The sequence below is a fragment of the Apis cerana genome, linkage group LG1 (assembly GCF_029169275.1).
Source record: "Apis cerana isolate GH-2021 linkage group LG1, AcerK_1.0, whole genome shotgun sequence".
Classification (NCBI taxonomy): domain Eukaryota; kingdom Metazoa; phylum Arthropoda; class Insecta; order Hymenoptera; family Apidae; genus Apis; species Apis cerana.
The window spans coordinates 17,053,685-17,076,137 of NC_083852.1; the positions used below are offsets into that span (position 1 = coordinate 17,053,685).

The following is a 22,453-nucleotide window of genomic DNA, read 5'->3' on the forward strand; positions in this document are numbered from 1 at the left end:
AACAATCAAGGAATAATTTTCTCGATTGAATAGAATGACTAAATGGACAGTTATTTGATATCATATTTATTATTTTATTAAGAATATGTACATACACATACATATTTCTTCGTTACTATTTATAATTTCAGTTAAAAATGTTATATCTATATAAAATATTATGTGCATATTTTTATTTAATCATATCTTTTCCTTTATCTGAATTATTTATTTTCGCAAATTATAGATTTTCTATTCCCTATTCCCTATGATTCTCATTTATAAAAAATTACGTATTAATTTTTGTGTAATAGTCAATTTCTTCACTTATAAATATATATTCAGTTTTCATCTTTAATCGACGATAATAATGAATAAATAAAGAGATAGTTTCGAAAATAAATAAATAATAAGAAATGATTGGAAGGAGGAGTAATGAAAAGGAATAAATTGGTATTTGAGTATAATATCGTATATACTTTTATATGAACATATCAACTATTAGAATATATAAATTAATGTGTAATTTTATTTATAAATGTCATAGGGGGAGGAATTACATTTTCAATTAATCGAAGGTATCGTTTCTTGAATGTTACTTCTTCTTTATTCTACGGTAGAATGGTTGCAAAGTACAAATACATCCTTTTATAAACTTTTCGGTAGCATCTTTCCACCAATCAGAAACTTAGAACAATCTGATTGGTGCGAAGGTGCTTAGTTTTTGAAGTCAACGTTAGACTACGTGAAACAATTTGCGAAAATAAATAATTTAGATGAAATAACGCATAAAACTAATGAATAAATAAAAAGATATAAATAATATTACATATACAAATAAATAAACTTAGAAATAGTAACGAGGAATTATATATTTCTTAATAAAATTGTAACAAATGTATATATACGTTCGATTCTATTATAAAAAAAATAAAAAAATTCTCTATTGAGTCAGGAAAAATGTTTCTTGATCTATTCTTTTCAATTTCTATGTATTATGAATCGAAATAATAATAAATATATCAATTTTTATACATTTTTGATAGCATCCCAGGTTTGCGAAACAATTTTTCTATCAAACGTTTCTATTTCATGGAAATACGTTTCGAAAATAAATAAATAATAATAAATGAATGGAAGGAGGAGTAACGAAAAAGAATAAATATGTAATTGGGGATAACATTGTATATATATTTGTATATGCATGAACAAATTAACTATAAGGATATATAAATTAATGTGTAATTTTATTTACGAAACCATAGGGGACAGGGAATAGGAAAAGAATAGCTTTTTATTTAATCGAAGGTAACGTTTCTTAAATGTTGCTTCTTCTTTGTTCTACGGTAGAATGATTGCAAATAACACGTACATCCTTTTATAAACTTTTCGGTAGCATCTTTCCACCAATCAGAATCTTAGAACAATCTGATTGGTGCGAAGGTGCTTAGTTTTTGAAGTCAACGTTAGACTACGTGAAACAATTTGCGAAAATAAATAATTTAGATGAAATAACGCATAAAACTAATGAATAAATAAAAAGATATAAATAATATTACATATACAAATGAATAAACTTAGAAATAGTAACGAAGAATTATATATTTCTTAATAAAATTGTAACAAATGTATATATACGTTCGATTCTATTATAAAAAAAATAAAAAAATTCTCTATTGAGTCAGGAAAAATGTTTCTTGATCTATTCTTTTCAATTTCTATCTATTATGAATCGAAATAATAATAAATATATCAATTTTTATACATTTTTGATAGCATCCCAGGTTTGCGAAACAATTTTTCTATCAAACGTTTCTATTTCATGGAAATACGTTTCGAAAATAAATAAATAATAAGAAATGAATGGAAGAAGGAGTAATGAAAAGGAATAAATTGGTATTTGAGTATAATATCGTATATACTTTTATATGAACATATCAACTATTAGAATATATAAATTAATGTGTAATTTTATTTATAAATGTCATAGGGGGAGGAATTACATTTTCATTTAATCGAAGGTATCGTTTCTTGAATGTTGCTTCTTCTTTGTTCTACGGCAGAATGGTTGCAAATAACACGTACATCCTTTTATAAACTTTTCGGTAGCATCTTTCCACCAATCAGAATCTTAGAACAATCTGATTGGTGCGAAGGTGCTTAGTTTTTGAAGTCAACGTTAGACTACGTGAAACAATTTGCGAAAATAAATAATTTAGATGAAATAACGCATAAAACTAATGAATAAATAAAAAGATATAAATAATATTACATATACAAATGAATAAACTTAGAAATAGTAACGAAGAATTATATATTTCTTAATAAAATTGTAACAAATGTATATATACGTTCGATTCTATTATAAAAAAAATAAAAAAATTCTCTATTGAGTCAGGAAAAATGTTTCTTGATCTATTCTTTTCAATTTCTATGTATTATGAATCGAAATAATAATAAATATATCAATTTTTATACATTTTTGATAGCATCCCAGGTTTGCGGAACAATTTTTCTATCAAATGTTTCTTTTTCATGGAAATACGTTTCGAAAATAAATAAATAATAATAAATGAATGGAAGGAGGAGTAACGAAAAAGAATAAATATGTAATTGGGGATAACATTGTATATATATTTGTATATGCATGAACAAATTAACTATAAGGATATATAAATTAATGTGTAATTTTATTTACGAAACCATAGGGGACAGGGAATAGGGAAAAGAATAGCTTTTTTATTTAATCGAAGGTAACGTTTCTTAAATGTTGCTTCTTCTTTGTTCTACGGTAGAATGATTGCAAATAACACGTACATCCTTTTATAAACTTTTCGGTAGCATCTTTCCACCAATCAGAATCTTAGAACAATCTGATTGGTGCGAAGGTGCTTAGTTTTTGAAGTCAACGTTAGACTACGTGAAACAATTTACGAAAATATATAATTTAGATGAAATAACGCATAAAACTAATGAATAAATAAAAAGATATAAATAATATTACATATACAAATGAATAAACTTAGAAATAGTAACGAAGAATTATATATTTCTTAATAAAATTTTAACAAATGTATATATACGTTCGATTCTATTATAAAAAAAATAAAAAAATTCTCTATTGAGTCAGGAAAAATGTTTCTTGATCTATTCTTTTCAATTTCTATGTATTATGAATCGAAATAATAATAAATATATCAATTTTTATACATTTTTTGATAGCATCCCAGGTTTGCGAAACAATTTTTCTATCAAACGTTTCTATTTCATGGAAATACGTTTCGAAAATAAATAAATAATAATAAATGAATGGAAGGAGGAGTAACGAAAAAGAATAAATATGTAATTGGGGATAACATTGTATATATATTTGTATATGCATGAACAAATTAACTATAAGGATATATAAATTAATGTGTAATTTTATTTACGAAACCATAGGGGACAGGGAATAGGGAAAAGAATAGCTTTTTTATTTAATCGAAGGTAACGTTTCTTAAATGTTGCTTCTTCTTTGTTCTACGGTAGAATGATTGCAAATAACACGTACATCCTTTTATAAACTTTTCGGTAGCATCTTTCCACCAATCAGAATCTTAGAACAATCTGATTGGTGCGAAGGTGCTTAGTTTTTGAAGTCAACGTTAGACTACGTGAAACAATTTACGAAAATATATAATTTAGATGAAATAACGCATAAAACTAATGAATAAATAAAAAGATATAAATAATATTACATATACAAATAAATAAAATTAGAAATAGTAACGAAGAATTATATATTTCTTAATAAAATTTTAACAAATGTATATATACGTTCGATTCTATTATAAAAAAAATAAAAAAATTCTCTATTGAGTCAGGAAAAATGTTTCTTGATCTATTCTTTTCAATTTCTATGTATTATGAATCGAAATAATAATAAATATATCAATTTTTATACATTTTTTGATAGCATCCCAGGTTTGCGAAACAATTTTTCTATCAAACGTTTCTATTTCATGGAAATACGTTTCGAAAATAAATAAATAATAATAAATGAATGGAAGGAGGAGTAACGAAAAAGAATAAATATGTAATTGGGGATAACATTGTATATATATTTGTATATGCATGAACAAATTAACTATAAGGATATATAAATTAATGTGTAATTTTATTTACGAAACCATAGGGGACAGGGAATAGGGAAAAGAATAGCTTTTTTATTTAATCGAAGGTAACGTTTCTTAAATGTTGCTTCTTCTTTGTTCTACGGTAGAATGATTGCAAATAACACGTACATCCTTTTATAAACTTTTCGGTAGCATCTTTCCACCAATCAGAATCGTAGAACTTTCCTATTGGTGCGATGGTGCTTCTTTTTTGGAAGGAACGTTAGATTATGTTAAACAATTTGTGAAAATAAATATTTTAGATGGTTTAATATATAACAAATAATTGATAAATCGATATATATTAATGATTTTATAGAAATGCATAAATAGGAAAATAAATGTGTATTTTTTAACAATAAAAATACATAAATAATCGTCAATGTTACTTTTAATGTTGGAAAATGAAAAATAGTTTTCTATGGAATCGAGAATAATCTATGTTTCTCGATTCGTTTATTTCTATTTTTTTATTTATAATGTTTCGTAATAATAATAAGTACGTCGTTTTTTAATAATTTTTCGATAGTATTTCTAAACAATCCTTGAATAATCTTATTTATGCTAAGATTCTTTCTTTTTGGCTGAAATGTCAAATTATTTGTAATAATCTTTTACTATTTTTGAAATTAATGAAAAATAAAGAAATATATGAACAAATTTTTTAATAATAAATAAATAAATATATATATATAGCAATTTTTATTTTTATTTAATGATCGAATTAAATTGTGTATATCTGAAATATTGCCAAATAGTAATATATGATTTGCGCTCTTCTGATTGGTGAGTTGGTGCTACCGAAAAAGTTATAAAAGGATGCACTTATATTATTTGCAGTTATTTTGCGTAAGGATTCCGTAGGATTAACATCGTGCAACGTTAACCTTGTTCTTGATTTAAGAAGAAACGTATTCCTTGTAAGTTTCAGAAATAGATAATTATTTTTTTATTTATTTTTTATTTATTTATATTTATATTTATTTAATATTATTTATTTATAGATATTTATATTTAATATTATTTATTTATATATATTTATATTTTATAATTTATTATTTTTATTAATTATTACTTATTATTTTATTTTTATTATTTATTTATTTAATTTTTTAATTTTTATAAAATATATTTATAAAATATAATATTTATATTTTAATTTTTTTTGTTGTATTCCAGTTTTTATAATCTGATTAATTTTTATTAAATTATTTCTATTAATATTATTAATAAAATTAAATTTCTTATGTTAATATTTTTTATTTATTATTAATTTTATTAATATTTAATATGAATTTTTAATTTGCGCGCGCATATGTAATAAAAGTTCGTTTTGTTACAGCCAATCAGAGAGCAGCTACGGCCCAATGCTCGACGAATCAGTACGCTCGGTGTCAGTCTAGTGCTGGATCTCGTGGGGGTAGGACGTGTGGACTACAACGGGTGAGTGACTACATAATTTATATTTAATATATTATTATAATTCGTAAATTATTATTAATTTTGTTTAATTATTATATTTTTTAAACGTGTATTAAGTTTTATTAGAAAATAGATTATTATATTAATTTTTTTCGCATATGTATTTATGTATTTATTCCGTGTCGTCAACAATAGTATATTATTTCTTTGTTTTGATTTTACACTCAAGACTAAATTTCTTATAATCCGTTTCCAGAAAATTTTCGGTTTACATTTTCGTATGTCGCACGACTTTGCGCCGAACAAATCCCCTCTCCAATTTATAATTTCGTAAACGAAGTCGTGACACGGAATATCATTCTATTATCGAAAGTTGAACTAGTAGAACGCTTTGCTACAGGTGCGTGACTATTTATTGAAAAAATATTCTTTCCATATCTTTAAAAGATATCAATTTTTATAAACAAATACCCTCCGATACTCTCTATCTTCTACTAACATATTTATTTTCAGAAAATTTTTGTGACCGAGCGCAATGCGGTCAATAGAGTCAGTGTTTGTTTCGTGATAAAGTATTTTTTATATTTTTTAGAGCAAAGCTGCTCTAATTCAATTTAATTTTAATAATTATTCGCGAAATTAGAATCAGTGTTTGTTCGCCGAATATCAATTACGAACGCGTCAATAGTCTTTTATTTTTTTTTGTTTTTCTCTCTAAATTTTCGTTTTCGGTACAGGATAAAGTCAGTGTTTCTCTCAAGAATATAAGGCGATCATCCGTCACGCGAAGAGGTAATTGTCTTTGCATATTTTCAATAATTTTATTTCATTATTTGATTTTGCTTTAATCATTATTTGAGAAATAAACTATCATTTTGGAAAAATTAATCATCTTTTTTCAAATAAATGAAACTAATAAATTCTTAATTCTCATATTTTAAATATTTGTATTAAAATCTTGATTTTTTATTTTTATTGAATTTTAAAACTTAATGAAATTGAATCTATTATTGTTTAAAAATTTTTAAATAATCAAAGGTATGTTTTTTTTTTCAATTAATGTAGTTTTATATTTTGTTATAGGTATTATCGTATTCCCTGGATTTTTTAAAAAAATTTTTGTGATCGCGCAATGCGATCGATAGAGTCAGTGCTTGTTTCGTAATAAAGTATATTTAATATTTTTTAGAGCATAATTGCTCCTATTCAATTTAATTGTAATAATCATTCGCGAAATTAGAGTCAGTGTTTGTTTTCCGATTATAAATTAAACGTTATGTTAATACATTTTATTTTTAATTTTTTTTTCTCTATAAATTTTTATTTTCGATACAAAGTAGAATCAGTGAGTGCTTCTTTCAAGAAAATAAGGCGATCATCCATCACGCGAAGAGGTAACTATCTTTTTTATATGTATTTTTATATTTTTATTTTTTTCACCAATAGAATTTCATTTTTTTTTCAATTTTTTTTTTTTCAATAATTGGTATGGTACATACTGTGTTCTAAATTTCAATATTTCGTTTTTTCTGACAGTTTTCCTGCTCCTATTTGATGACAACTTCGCAATGGGTCATGGCAGCATTGATAACAACGCAGATTCTTCGCATCTAATGGTGAGTCGCATGCATTTTGATTCCTCTGGTCATTCAATCATGTCATAGGATGAAAGATCCGAACTGACACGGGTGACTAGTTGTATACGTAGAATTTTGTACGAATACAGTGACCGCGGGTATTTATTATACTCGTGAATAGTAACATTCCATTTGTCTGTGTATTATTTATTAGATCAGGCTAGGTTTTCTTGCACATCGCGTTTTTAACAAAACAGAATAATATTAATAATTAACATTATATAAGTAAAATTTTAAGATAATAGTAAAATTAATATACAATAATAATCATGATGCATAATAACGTAAGTTGTTTATTATCACGTGATGATAAATAACATTTAATTACAGTATTTCTTCATAATGCATCGAAAAAATTATTTAATTATTTGTTACAAACTTAAGTTTGATTTAAAGTATAAAAATATTTAATTTTTCATGCTTCTTTTTCTTATAAAAATGTAATAAAATATAGGTGCAAGAAAGCATTTCGCGACAGGTAGATTTTTAAATCAAAGCAATAAGTTTTGAATATTATTTTGAATACTATTTTCGAAAAACTGCTTTGATAAAAAGATCGCCTGAGGTTTTATTAATATTATTATTTTCATTAATATTTGATTTAATATTTGAGTCAATAATTTTTAATTATCATAAATAATTTTTTTATTCATTGTTTATATACATATATATTTTTTCTTTGTTTAATTAAAGTTGATAGTTGTAAATTAAATTTGTAAAGATTTTTTAAATTTTAATTTGTAAAGATTTATTAAAATTTGCAATAAACAAAAATATTAAAGAATATTAGCCCGTTAGATTGGAAACTAATGCTTTTTTTAGCTCAGGATTTTCAGATTTAACCCCTTCCGTGTTCATTGCCAGGAATTCGTTCAAGTGCCCAGGTGCTACTTGAATGAAGGAGAGGCAATGAGCATGATGACTCTAGTTAATAAGTTAATAAAAATTTTTCAGCGATTGACGATGTATTAGTGTATCGTGCACGACGTATTTTTCGCATTATGTGTGTATGGTTAGGCTGTGGAATTGCGTCGTTATTCATAACAACTATTTCATTCACAATTGTTATTTACATACAATAATAATTTTGCATTCGCTAATAAGTACTGCGGATTATAAATAATTTATTAGTTTAATATTAAATTATAAAAATCGTATCAATGCCTATATCATTTCTTTAATAGTCATACATATTATTTATTAATGGTAGATAATTACAATTAAAATATATGCGTTTTTATCGCAATTTACGCAATGGTCGCTAGACATCGTCAATTGATTTCAGGAAAATGGTACGTAAAGTTAGAGTATGCGAGTAGTGTGTCAAGCTCGGGTGTCGGAGGCGTCCCGGGACGTTTTCCCTAGTGTAGGCATTTGCGCCCGAGTATTATGTGTGAGAATCGTGGAATGAATGTGTTGGTATGCCTGTTTTGCCATTTTTTAAATATAGGGCTAGGTAGGATAGGTAATATACTTCTGGTGTGTCTGTTAATTATAAGTAGGTAGGGCCGGGCAGGTTGTCACAGTCTCTGATCGGGTAGGCGCGTTTTCGCGTGACAACTTGTTTCAGGAAATAAAATTTGAAGAATCGAAAGTAAAGCTGAGACGAATGGATTATGCCATTCGTTTCTGGTTCTGCTCGTCGATTTTTCGAATTCCGCGGTCGCGGTCGTGAATTATTTCGAAACGAACGTTGCGCTCGAGATTTTGCATATGTACGGAGAATGATCATTGTGATCGTTGGTCGTTCATGTGCACTTAGTTTCCGCGATTTAGTCATTTTTTTTTTTTTCTTGGTTTGCGATTAGTGAATCTCGAGCCTAGATTTAAGTTTCAGCGGGCATTGCGCCCGAAGGAGGAAGACCGAAGAGGCCTCGACAAACTGTCACGAAGAGGGGCTGCAACGAATGGTTTCTCATTTTTTGGATTTTCTTTTGAGTCTAAAGAATGGGAAATCATTGTTACTATTTTGTCACTGTATTCGTTTTAGTAATATGTAGTAATTGTTGTGTTGTCTGGCCAATTTGCATGCTGGCCCATCATCTACATCCAGTCATCATGGGCATCGCGATTTTTTTTTATTAGTGTTGCGATTGATTAATAACGGGTTGAATTAGAGTTGCGTTAAAATGAGAACCGCGTTTGTATTAGTGTTGCGTCAAAATTAAAATCACGTTTGCATTAGCGTTGCGTTAAAATGAAAATCGCGTTTGCATTAGTGTTTAAAATGAAAATTGCGTTTGTATTATTATTGAACGAAATATATTTATATATCGCGATTTTCTTTTATAAATTATTATGATTTTTTGTAAAATCATATTCAAATTTATATTTGTTTGTTTCGAATAATAAGTAATAGCTTTCTTGTTGTACAGAAATAATGATTTTTATTAAATTTTTTTAAAATGTAGTGTTGCGTTGATAAACAATCGCGTTTGATCAAGTAGTGTTGCGAATATGGAATGCCCAAATTTCTTCCGCTGGAATTGTGGAAGGATTCTTGTTCCTGAATCACCTTAAGTAGCTAAAAAAAAGCTGCAAGGGTGATTATATGCTGGCAGTCATTAAGATTGATTGCACTGGATTTCTCGCTATTAGTGTTGCGTTATTTAAATTTGAGTGCGTAGAGTAGTGTTGCGTAAATTGTTTCCGGGAATTGTTTTCCATTTTTTTTTTATTTTTTTTATTAGTTGTAAATTAATATATTATTGCAAATATTAAAATTAAGGCACTCATCGTGGTTGATTTTAAATTTTTTATAAAAACAAACATTAATTTATTAGTGTTGCGCTATAAAATGAATGTTCCATTCACGGTTTGTATCGGGTTTATATCGAGTGGAAAATATTTTTATTTCAGTAGTCCTTCTGACTACTAAATTGTTTTTTTTTCAGCATTTTTTTATCGCATTCTGCAGAAAATATCGCTATGATATGTAAGTATATTTGTCTATGTTACTAATAAGTTTTTTCCAAATTTTTTAAAATTTGAATCGAATTTAAATTTTCTTTACTAAATTTTTTGAAATTAAAAAAATTAAAATGATAAATGTTTACGAAAATTTATCTTGTTATTATTCCAAATTATAATATTTTAAATTGTAAGTAATTTTTTTCTTTTTTTTTTCTTTTTTCTTTCTTGTATTTTCATTTTTTTTTTCTTTTTTTCTCTTTTTATTTTTAATCGCATATGCTTCAAGTACTAATATGCTTCAAGTAAATTTGTTTCAGATTCACTTGAGAAACATCAGACTGAGTTTTCAAGAAAATTTCTATCAACAATTCATAGGTAATGATAACTTATTTTTATTACTTATTTATAGTTTGATTTGTTTCAAAATTTTTTGTGAAATGGATCAAAAAACACACATAATAATTAAATATAATAAATATAATAAATAAATTAAAAATGTAGTTACTTTCCCTTTTGTCGATTGTGTTTATATATAGGTAGAAATTTTGAACAAATTATTAAATTATTATATAGGTATACTCTACTTTTAGATCTATACTTATAAGCAGGGATTAAAATTGATATTTAGTTATTATGTAGGTAGGGATTTTATTAAAAAATATTGTATGTTTAAATGAAACCTATTTTTAGTTAACATTCCTTTAAGATCATATTGAATTCCGCACAATTAACATATTTTTATGTTTAATTAAATTTAAAAACGAACGAAATATAATAAATATAATAATTTAGAATATAAGTGATAATTTATACAAGTGCTGCTATAGAAATACTGTTTGAAAATATATGATATATTTCTAATATGTTTTTAATATATATTTGAAATATATTGTGTATTTCGAACATATTTATATGTTTATGCATGATAATAGTAGAAGTAGTTGTAATGTAGTATAAAAATAATGTTGATATTGAATATAGTGGTAGTGAATGGAATAAGTGTGGAATGCATTTCATTTTTTTTTTTTGTTTCTTTAACTTTATAATTATTAATATTTTATATTTTCATAACAATGAATGTATAAAATATTGATATATGGTAGTGATATATATGGTAGTGAATGGAATAAATTTCATTTTTTCTTTATCTTCGTAATATTAATATTTTATATTTTCATAACAATGAATGTATAAGATATTGATACACAAAGTTAACGTGTTTGTATTATGTTATTTAGAATTATATAATTATTTGATTTAATTTTTACTTTAAAATTTAGCTTATCACATCGATTTCAGGATTCTTTATGCTGTTCGTTTTGCATAATAATAAAAAATTGAACATTTTGCAAACTTATATTAAAAAGATTTATTTTAATTTTTAATAAATTTTTCGCACGAAGGAAAGTAGATGGAATCGTAGGATAAGATCGTTCTCGTGGATTTTTTCGTACATACGTGTATATGAACTTAGAATATCTGAACTTAGAATTTCTATATCGATTGTTACTAAATTGCAGAGGAAATCTTCTTTATTCGAGGTCGGTATTTCAGAAAATATTAGTATTTTAAAATTCCGTAAGATGTCACTTGTATCCTTGTCTCTATGACGAAACAAATAAATACATCTTCCTAGAAGCACTCAAGAGATGGTGCTGATATTCAATTCTTAGTTTATCATATTTTAAATATCTTTGACACTCGAAAGATGACGCTAGTAGTAAATTTTTGCCGTAGTTTACAATTCTTTATATATTTTAAGTCGTTCAGAGATGGCGCTGATAGTCGATTATTACTATTTCTCACTTCAATACTTTTTTCGTTAGTTGTCATTCTTATGTAATTTAATGTGCGGCACTCTAGAGATGGCGTTGGTTCGACTATTTTTACTTTATTTTCGTCTTTCTTCACTATTTATTCTTGTCTATATTTTTCTTCTGCTAAATTTATGTGTTCAAGTATTAATTCCGCTATTTACTGTAATACTGGTTTTAAATATTTATACGTTTTGATAATTATTTAGTGATTATTTAACTTTATATTTCCATTGCCAACACTTACGATTTTCGTATAATTTTAATAATCATGGTAAATAAAGCAAAATAATGTTCAGGTATAAAAAATGCACATTTATTGAAAGTAATAATAAGTACAATAAATAACGATTTGATAAGATTGATATCTCGCAATATAATAAGTGCATTTTTTCGAGTTCTAAATATCCATATGAGACAAATTTTGAAAAAAAATTTTATTCAATGATCGAATCCTTAAAAAAAATTTAGCGCAGAAGCGATTAACGATTATATGAAGAAATGCAAATTTAAATTTTTATATTTATGAATAATTATTCGAAAAAGTTTGTATTATAAGTGCCCAACTTCGTTACGAAGCTTATAATTATATTTTAATGTTTCGTTGTTTTTTTATTTTAATTGCCGAGACATTTGAAGGAATTAAAGATAATTTTATTATACAATTAAAATAAATTTAAATTCGTGTTCTTAAATTTATTTCACTTTTTTTATTTTTTTTATTATTTATTCTTTAATTGCGAGATTTTTTTCTAACGTTGTAAACTAAAAATGTAAAAGTAAAAATTGATAATAAAAATAAAAAATATTTTTTCAAAATTCAATTTAATTTAGGAATATGAAAATCATATATCAATGTAAATAAAAAATTTCCGAATAATCAAAAGATAGACGTGTAAATTCTCTAAAATAAAATAGTATGATTCTTTTATTTATTTATTTATTTTAAATTATTTTTTTAAAGCGAAATATTCAATACAAGAAATGTGTTAATTAAAATACGCGGCAGTTTTGCAATATTATGAAACATGAAAGCAAAAAAGCACTTGTCAATAATTATTCATAACGAATTTAAGATTAAATTAAAATTAGATTCCATTCAAAATTTATCGAACATTCAAGACCATTTCTTTGATTAAAAATACAATTCTTCTTCTTTTATATTATATTTAAAATTTAATATGAATTCGAACCAAGAATATCGATAATATCCTTAATCGATATTAAGGCCAAAAATTTAGAAAAAATGCACTTTTATGATTTTTCCATCGAAATTCTTAATTACAGAGCTTCATTGAAAAAGAAATTTTAAGTTATATCGTCGTGATCAGGATATGATAGGGATTACTCTATGTAATGGCCTTGAGACATTGTCAAACGGACAGATTGTTTCAATCGATAGACCACACCACTGACCACATCGTTGAAAGAACGAAGTCAAAGTTTGTTTTTTTTTCATGGACACCATCAGAACGTAATTTACAAAATCGCAAAAAATTTTTTTATATCTAAATTAGCTAAAATATTCGATGTGGTCATTCTCATTGAACTCCAAAGATGCGGATATTTATGTAAATTAATACTTTTATGAACACAATTAATGAAATGGAATGTAAATTGAGATTTTTTCTCATTTCCTAAATATTATAAATATTATAAATCTTTTGTTTTGGATGTTTGACATATTTATTGTATGAATTCTATACATTTTTTTCACACATTTAAATTTCATAAATGCATAAACATCCGCAATCCAATTATCAGACTTTTATTTCTTATCGTTTCTAACGCGATTTGGCTATATTATTTAACGAAGAAAAATATTTTTTCTAAAAATCCGCTAATTATTTTTTATTTGCGTTCAGCTAATGTTTTAATAATGTTTTTCTCTTTTTCATATTTTTTCTTTTTTTACATTTTTATTTTATCGAGTATCGAACATTGATTATCTCTTTGCACCAATATTCCGATTAGATGGCTAGTGTCATTTCTTGGCACGAAGTAAAGCCGTTTTTCATAAACCTAATAATGGTTGCGCGAGACGAAGAATTATTAATTTGGTTGTACAAGCTGAATTTCGTGATTAAATGCGTTGCTGATGAGTAAAGAATTGTACATGTGATGAGTATATGTGTGTATTTGTGAATAAGAGTCGAAGTTAAAAGGAGTAAATTGGATGAAAAAACGTCTACACAGCTATAGAGGTTCGATATAGATACTTTACAATAATTGATAATTATTGATAAAGTATTATTTTTTTTATTAATCTGATAGATTAAATGAATGGTATTTATCTTAATGTTATAAATAATGATGAAATATATGAACTTAAAGAAGAATGGAAGTCTTATAGATGTAATAAAAAAGAAACGAAAGGGAAGAAGTCAATTCAAGTATTCTTAAACTTGAATATTAATTTCTATTACTGAATGATAATATCGCATTTTGAATAGTTCAAAAATATTTCAAAATTTTAAAGTCTTTTTTTTTATGTTTGACTATTATAAATAAATAAAAAATCTCTGTTTTATAGTAAATCTATTTTTATAAACGTAAAAGCTAATTCTTTTTTAAAGGAAATTATAAAAATATTTTTTTTATCTAAACAGAGATATTCTAATCCTCCATTCTTCTTTTAAAAAATATATTTTAAAAATATTTTCTTCGTTTGAACAGAAATTCTAATCTTCTATCTATTAAATACAATTCTAAAATTGTTTTTTCCATATAAAAAACATTCTATACCTTCATCATTCATTAGAAACTTTAATAAACCTAAATCTAAATTTTATCACAAAATTTCCATCTTTAACGCTCTTTTTTAATTTCCTCTAACAAAAGCTATTCTTTCAAAATTCAGATCATTTCTTCCAAAATCTGCAAGATAAATTAATCGTTGGAAAAAAACAAACAAATTGAAAAACTTATTCTTTCCATAAATCCATCGAGCATCTTGGGCTGTGTAGATCTGTAGAAGACGCCTTGCGTCGTCGCGTCCTCTTCGTCCACTGATCGAGGAATCGAATATATCTTTGGGCGTCGTGCATCGAAGGATCTGCGTGTTGGCAGTGTTTCTTTAAAATGTAGCGTGATCTTATTTCATATTTGTTTCCCTTTCTCATTAAAATGATACATGTATTCAGAAGTATATATGCGCGCGCGTGTGCACGTGTTTTGATATACACACGTTTGTTGTCTGAGAATTAGTCCGCCTGCTAATATCCGGCCAGGTCGGCGAACGTCTGATCCATCTCGTCGGCGATCGCTTTGTACTTACAGCGCTCGTTTACCACCACGTCTGCAATGCAAAAGGGAGGGTTACGGATGTTAGATCGTAGGTTAGTTGGTTAATTATTATTTTGTTAGAAAAAGAGAGAGAGAGAGAGAGAGGGGGAGAGAGTGTTATTACAATTTAATAGGGGATTTGCTCATCTTTCTTTTCACATTAATTTAATAACGTGGGAATAGTAGGTTTGTCATATTTTCTTTAGGGATAACTTATAAATGAATTATACTAACTTACTTATCATTACGTAACAGTAGTAAAAAATACAATTAAAAACTACAATCTTAAAAACTAAGATCAATTCAAGTTTTAGATTGAATATTAAATTAGAATTATTTTTAGACTGGTTAATAGATTAGTGTATTTAACAAATGAAAAAGATAGAAATTAATATAAAAGGTTCAAGAAATAATAATAAGAATAATAATACGTGTAATTTATATATCTTTATTGAAACTCATAGTTAGTGTTCTTAGAACATAATTTATAGTATAGTATATAATAGTTGACAATAAAAGAAGACACTAGTTTTAAGGCTAAAATTTTATTTGCCCGTTTGCCTGGTTACAAGAATCGATGTCAACGTTTCGCAGCGAATGAAGAAAATCGCGTGTCATCGAAAATGAGTACTTACCGAATACGTTTTATCGCGGAATCGCAATGGAATCGTTGTAATCGTTATGATTCGACTAATTTTTATCTAGAATATAGGATCGTCGAACGATTTACAAAAAAGAAAAACAGGAAAAAATAGAAAAAAAATATAAGGGATAAATATAAACCTGAGAACAAAGTCACGAATCGAATCAAATAAAAAAGAAACCCAAAAAAAAAGGGAATCGAACGCGAAAGAACGCGGAACGTATATGTTTTAGATGCAGATTTGAATATAATGATAATAATAATAGTAATAATAATGATAATAATAATAATATTATAAGCGAATTGGCTGGTTTCATGAAATGATCATGATAACGTATCCGCTCGTGTTTGTAGATGCACAAGCCCGGCCAATTAATTGAACATAGTTGATAAACATATAGGACAGCTGATTATTAATTAATTCTTCTCGATCAATTCGGTAAAGGTGAGGTCCAGATCGTCGCAGATGTATTTGTACTTTTCCTTCTCGTGTACGAGCTCGTCTGAAAGAAAAGTATTTTCGTTAATAAACCATACGATTTAATAATTAATACAAATATAGAGGATAATTTGAATCCTAAAGTTTAAAAATCCTTCCACCGCCATTATATATATATAAAATTGAAAAATATCGTCCTTACGAAGATTGAAAATGATTTTCGAGAACAAAAAAATATTTAATTCTCAACTCTTTGCTTGCTTCTTTAGTATCAGACAAAAATAATCTTTCGCTAATAATACAAATAATAAAAATACAATTAAGCAAAGAGTTAAAATAAAAAAATGATGTCAGGATTCGCAAAATGCGCCCTTAAATGATATTTATCTCCAATATTTCCATTGTTTCAAATATTGAGGGCATTCTCGCGAAAAAATGCAAATTTATGACAAATTAGAGGTTCAATGATCGTTAGTTAAGCTGGTTAAAAAGCTCGAGAAGTAACTTACGGATTACATGTTAAGAGCAAGCGAGATTGTGAGAAAGGTGATTTATGATATTTGATTGATGGTATATATATGAATATATATATATATTTTTATTTGTTTGGTCGAAGCGTTAAAGGGGTTGGTTAGTGGCTCGTTAGACGCCATAGAGTTCTTGGAACGCCTGATCCAATCCATCTCCAATCTCCTTGTATTTCTCCTTCTCAGCTACCATTTCATCTGTAAGCATTCGCAATGTTATTTCGAAAAATGTTCGTATTCTTCTCGATATCTGTCCTGATAATAGTTATATTCGAGTAGATCTAAGCTCTAAGAAATTAAGTGTTAAACTATTAAATCGTTAAAAAGCTGTAAAGCGTTGGTTGGCATTGGACAGGAAGCAGGGTTTGGAATAGATTAAATGTCCTCGCTGAATGTTTTAGTAGAGATGAATGAGACTTGTATTTGAGAATATTAAATGTATGCAGTTTAAGTTACGATTTATGATGCTGATATAATGAATGAAATGTATTGTTAAAATTGAACTTAAAAACTATGAAATTATAAAAAACGTAATTCTATCTTTTTAAAATTATAATAAGACAGATTATCTCCAGAATATTCTAAGAGAATAAATTTAAAAAATACAAGAAACTAATTAATATCTTAAAATCACGGATTCAAAGGTGACTAATACGGCGTTATAGAAATTTTTTCTTAAAGTCACTTTTGATGGCCCAGATAAAAATAAAGTTACGTATAATCTCTGAATTATATGATTATAATTTGAAAAAAAATTTTATCTACTTTAGATATTGCTAAGACGGCTTATTATATCATTTAAGATATCTTCTGTATAAATAATCCATAAATTAAAAATTAAAAAAAAGGATGGATCATGCTGGATAAAGAACAAATTATTGTAAAACTAGCAAAGAAGATAAAAACAAGTTTACTCACCAGAATTATTTGGATACATACCATTAGTAGATCGACTTTCCTTTGTGTGTGTGGCATGCAACAATTATGCACAGCTAACACAATGAGCAGCATTGTGTGTTATATCGCGTTGTACACGCAGTGGATAGTCAGTATTTGTTTTTTGTTAAGAAATCAGGGATAAAAATTTGACGGAGAATGAAAAAGATCGAAGAAAAAAAAGGAAATACAGTCAGACAAACGTACACAAAAACAAACAACACGCTGTTTTTTCAAAATTAAAATATATATTACAAACAGTTTTATAATAATAGCAATATATATATAATAATCATTATTACAATGATATTAGTGTTATTATCATTCCATTCGTTTTTTTATTAATATTAAGTAAATTAATAAACTAAAACTCTCAAGTATGAACTGAAGTATCTGCGTTTCCTTTTTTATGCATTTTTACTTTTCTCTCATTCTCATTCATTCATTCATTCATTCATTCATTCATTCATTTTCTATCTTTCTTATCCTTTCACTCTGTTGGCATTTTCTCGAAAAAAACGGGAATAACAAAAAAAATTTTATCGTTAACGATAGGACACATGGAATTGTAATTATTGTGCTTTCTTCTTCATTTCTTCATTATCATGCTTGCTTTGTTTCTCACACATTCTCTAACTTTTTCTCTATGAAATACTCGTGACGTTTGCCGCAAAATGCATTATTCTCTTCGGACGTTTTCTCGAAATTTTAACATCTAAATAAAAGTTATTCGAACTTAAAATATTCCAACAAATCAAAGTGAATACAAAATCACAAAATACAAAAATTTCATAAAACGATATTTCAGTAGATGCTACAGATGGTACTTTGATCAAGCTATACAAAATCTATAACTATTTCACAGAAAGTTCTCCGACTGTTTCTGCAAAGCTGAAACTTTCAAGATTCATTATATAAAAAAAAAAAAAAAAATAAATAAAAGAAAACATCCAAAGAGATTTCGTCACAGAAAAACTACAACGGGAATAACCAAAGGAATTAAATACATAGATAGGCAGTATTCTTCATGATCCTCAAAAATTTATCGTGCTATCACGATAATATACTTTGGATTAGGGGTAAAAACGTAATACGGATGTAGCAATGGTATTTATTAACAGCAAAGATGAACGATTGCAAGATGAAATATGCGAAATAGAAATTTTCTCATTCCATTTTCCCTTTCTTTTTTATTTTTCCCTTTTTTTTTCTTTTTTAATCATTCAATGAATCGAAATTTGCGAGTGGCCAGGCAATAACCGTTGATATAACAAATTAATCCAGGCACGATCGGTAAACATCGAAATGGTTCAGCGTGAAGTAGAACACATGATTTTCGAACGTATCTCTCGTTTATCCGTTTCTTGCAAATAATTGTTGCATAAAATTGCAAGATGCATCCCTTTTGCGACGAAAAAGATTTCGAGATTATAATATCTACAATTTGTATGAATCGAATCTCATAATCGAGATTGTTTCCTTGAATGATCTTTTCATATTTTTTAATCGCGTTGTGCTTGGGAATATGTGATAGAAAAAATTAAAGAAAGCGATACTTTGGAAAAAAATAAAATTCTACAAGACGTAGAATAAATTTCTTTAAAGTGAAGATTTTTATTTTACGCTTGTTAATTATTCACAAAGAATCTCCTTCTTTTTATTGGATTTTATGTTTTGAAATCGCCTATTTATTGTATACGCTAAAAATTCTATTAGTGTAAAATACAAAAATACAAAAAATTTCTATAGGTCTCATTTCTACAACACTTGTCTCGCTAAATTCTAAATTTTACTAGTTATGATAATAATAATCTTTTTTTTGAATGAATCACGCGCGAACACAAGTTTAATATTGAATTTGTCTCTCAAAAGGAATCACTTGGCTGGCAGTGAGCGTCTCTTAAAAGCCTTTAAACCTTTGTATCACCAGTGCGCGAACGAGCATGGAAGAAGACCAAGAATATTTTTTTTCACGCTGAACCACAGGCAATATGGAATGTAAATGACGAAAAGTGACGAACAATTTTTTTGTTCATTCTTTTCTTATCAACAATGTACTACGTTGAGGAAGAATTTGCTTATTTAGTCAAATCTGTCAAAAATTCCTTAGAATGTTCCAATATATTTATATTGGAATCTTTTTAATTATGATTATCATTGAATTTTAACATCTGAGATATTTTCAGATATTAACTATTTCATTAATTTTAGCGCAGATTTGTATTCTTTGCATTTTGTTACAATCTCATTTCTTAATTTTATTATGCTAATAAAGAGTTAATTAATTCAATTTCATTAAAAAAAATAATAATAATAACTATGATGTAGAAGAATTATGTTTTCGACAAAAGATATTAATTCAAGATATAGAATGATATAAATATCAGGGATCCGAATTGGACCGGATATGAACCGCAAAAGATCGAATTTTCCCCGAGACCACGATACGCGATAGGCAGTACGTAACTAGCAGAAAATATTTGGCAGACTGAATTGAATTGAAAATTCTTCCTCGATGTATTCCATTATACTTTGATTGATTACCGTTTTTAATTATTCTTTGTCTCCTATTCTTTTATTCACGATCTTTCTTTACAATGTTTGTCGTTTGTTGAAATGGTTTCAGGGATCGCATTAGAAATCATTAGCATTTGTTAATGATCAAATCGATTGAAACTAAAGCGTAGCGTTAAAAAAGGAAAAAAAAAACAGTCAAGTTGTTTGGACAACAAACGGACAAAAAACTTCAAAAAAAAAAAGAAAAGAAAAGAAAAGGAACGGATTAAAAAAGGGAAATAACTTCAAATCCCTTTGACAAACCGCACGCTCTATCTCTTTTTTATACTTTACACTTTATACTGGAATATCCATCGTTTCTTCTTTTTTCTATCTATATCTCGTCTGGTTTCCCTCGATTTCTCGCGCGCGCAGAACACACATACACGCAACAATAGCGACAGCAACAGCAGCATATAACACACATGCATGAATCACACGTACACACACGAAAAAAGAATTGCATAACCGGGGCGCTTGTTTGAGATGGGCGTTTACAATGGTAGATGTGTGAATCTAGCCTAAAAGAGACTGCATGAGACTTTTTCTTTTTTTTTGTTCATTCTTCTTTTTTTATCGTTTCGTTGATAGTGTGCACCACACACAAAAGCGCTCACATCGCACAGCGTGTACTTTACTTTTTCAACGATATTTTTCCTTTATCATATTTTTCCCCCTTCTCTTGTTTTTTTTTTTTTTTTTTTTTTTTTTTTTTTTTAACTTTCCACGTTTAATTCGATTTCATTCATTTCATTCTCCGATTCCCTCATCCCTTTCGAATACGTGTTCTATGCGTTTTTACTTTATTTATTTACTTTTCTGTTTTTTCCTTTAATTTCAAAGGAATCGTATTCCTAGTATCAGCGTATGCTTTTGTTTGAACGTTTCTGTTTTGTTTCTTTTTTCGTTACTATATCTATTTTTTTCTCTTTCTCTCTCTCTCTCTCTCTCTCTCGTTTTTCTATCAGCGCGAGACATGATCTACATGTTCTGGATGTCATGCAGGGTGGCCTCCATCTCCTCCTGCAGCAATTTGTTTTTCTCTCTCTCGGCGGCAAGGTCGTCTGGAAAGATCACTGGTTAGAGGGTGGCTGCACACGCACACCAAGACACAAAGTGGACGCGAAGCGATTTCCTCGATCATGGAAATACGCTCAAGGGGTTGTAGAGGGTTAGAAAGGAAACATGTCGATCATTGAGCAAATGCATACTTCACACGAGACGACGAGACACGATCCTATTATGTCATTATTATTTTAGATCGTCGTCATCGTCGACGTTAGTATTAAAATCGGCAAACACGTGATAATATCTTTCTTATTTTTTAGAGCATACGACAGGCATAATTATTTCGTAGATGGAGAAAAAATCGATCGTTCGATTTATTAGATGAAGTATATCCATTAATAGAATTGTTTATAATTATAAACAAAATTTTTCAGTATATTATATTGTATATGTGTAAAACATAGAATTAGAAAAACAAGTCACAAATATAATCACAGAAGAATGATTATAGAAAAAAAATATTTTTTCTTTTAATTATTTTTCTTATTGTCTTTTTAGTAATATTATTATATTTAAAACGGGGATTTTCATTAAATAAAATCGTACTTTATTAAATTCTCCTATCCATAAACTCCAAATGACTGTCGTTTGCATTTCTATTAATTATTGAATGCACTCAAACAAACTGGGATATTTAGTCAATTTGGAAATAAGCAATGTTATTGGTTAATAAATCCCTAACAAGTTATCACGAGTATAATTAAGACTATAATTTATACTATCTTACTCTGCTCCCTTCGACTATTAACGTATTCGATTCGTAGTTCTCTCTCTCTTATTCTAACAAAGAATGTAATCTCTAACGCTAGAAAGTAATACAACTGAAGTATCAGGAAAATAAAATAATTCTCCACGCTATTTGTAGAGATGAAAGAATATAATGGGCCGTTCGAGAAAGTAAAAGTCTCGAGAACGAAAAATTGACCATAATCACGCGAAACGAAAATATAAATGCCTGATGAATACGCACCTTCGAGCCTGTCGACCTCCTTCTGCAACTTCTGCACCGATCTTTCCGCGAACTCGGCACGAGCTTCAGCCTGTGATAATAAGAAAAACAGATTAGTTATTCGCGTTATG

The 22,453-nt window shown here is 27.3% G+C and overlaps 1 protein-coding gene and 1 long non-coding RNA gene across 51 annotated transcripts in view; one reads left to right on the plus strand and one right to left on the minus strand.

Moving 5' to 3' along the window:
- The first annotated feature begins 4,988 nt into the window (after window positions 1-4,988).
- LOC133665928 (uncharacterized) lies at window positions 4,989-8,969 on the plus strand. Its single transcript, XR_009829402.1, has 6 exons — window positions 4,989-5,053; window positions 5,476-5,576; window positions 5,812-5,955; window positions 6,069-6,347; window positions 6,639-6,949; window positions 7,092-8,969. It is a non-coding gene; the product is annotated as an uncharacterized LOC133665928 (long non-coding RNA).
- Window positions 8,970-13,559: 4,590 nt separating this feature from the next.
- Window positions 13,560-22,453, minus strand: part of LOC107993544 (tropomyosin Per a 7.0102) — a 34,948-nt gene continuing 26,054 nt past the window's right edge. For 18 of the 50 annotated variants that reach the window (XM_062072481.1, XM_062072305.1, XM_062072005.1 and 15 more), the window contains 2 exons: window positions 22,344-22,413; window positions 15,633-16,350 (listed from right to left, as the gene is read on the minus strand). In XM_062072481.1, the coding sequence (XP_061928465.1) occupies window positions 16,265-16,350; window positions 22,344-22,413 (156 nt within the window). In that variant the 3' untranslated portion in view covers window positions 15,633-16,264. Of the gene's footprint in view, window positions 15,218-15,632; window positions 17,012-17,975; window positions 22,414-22,453 lie in introns of those variants that run through there. The other 32 variants (XM_062072890.1, XM_017050018.3, XM_017050022.3 and 29 more) reach the window with 10 other exon arrangements.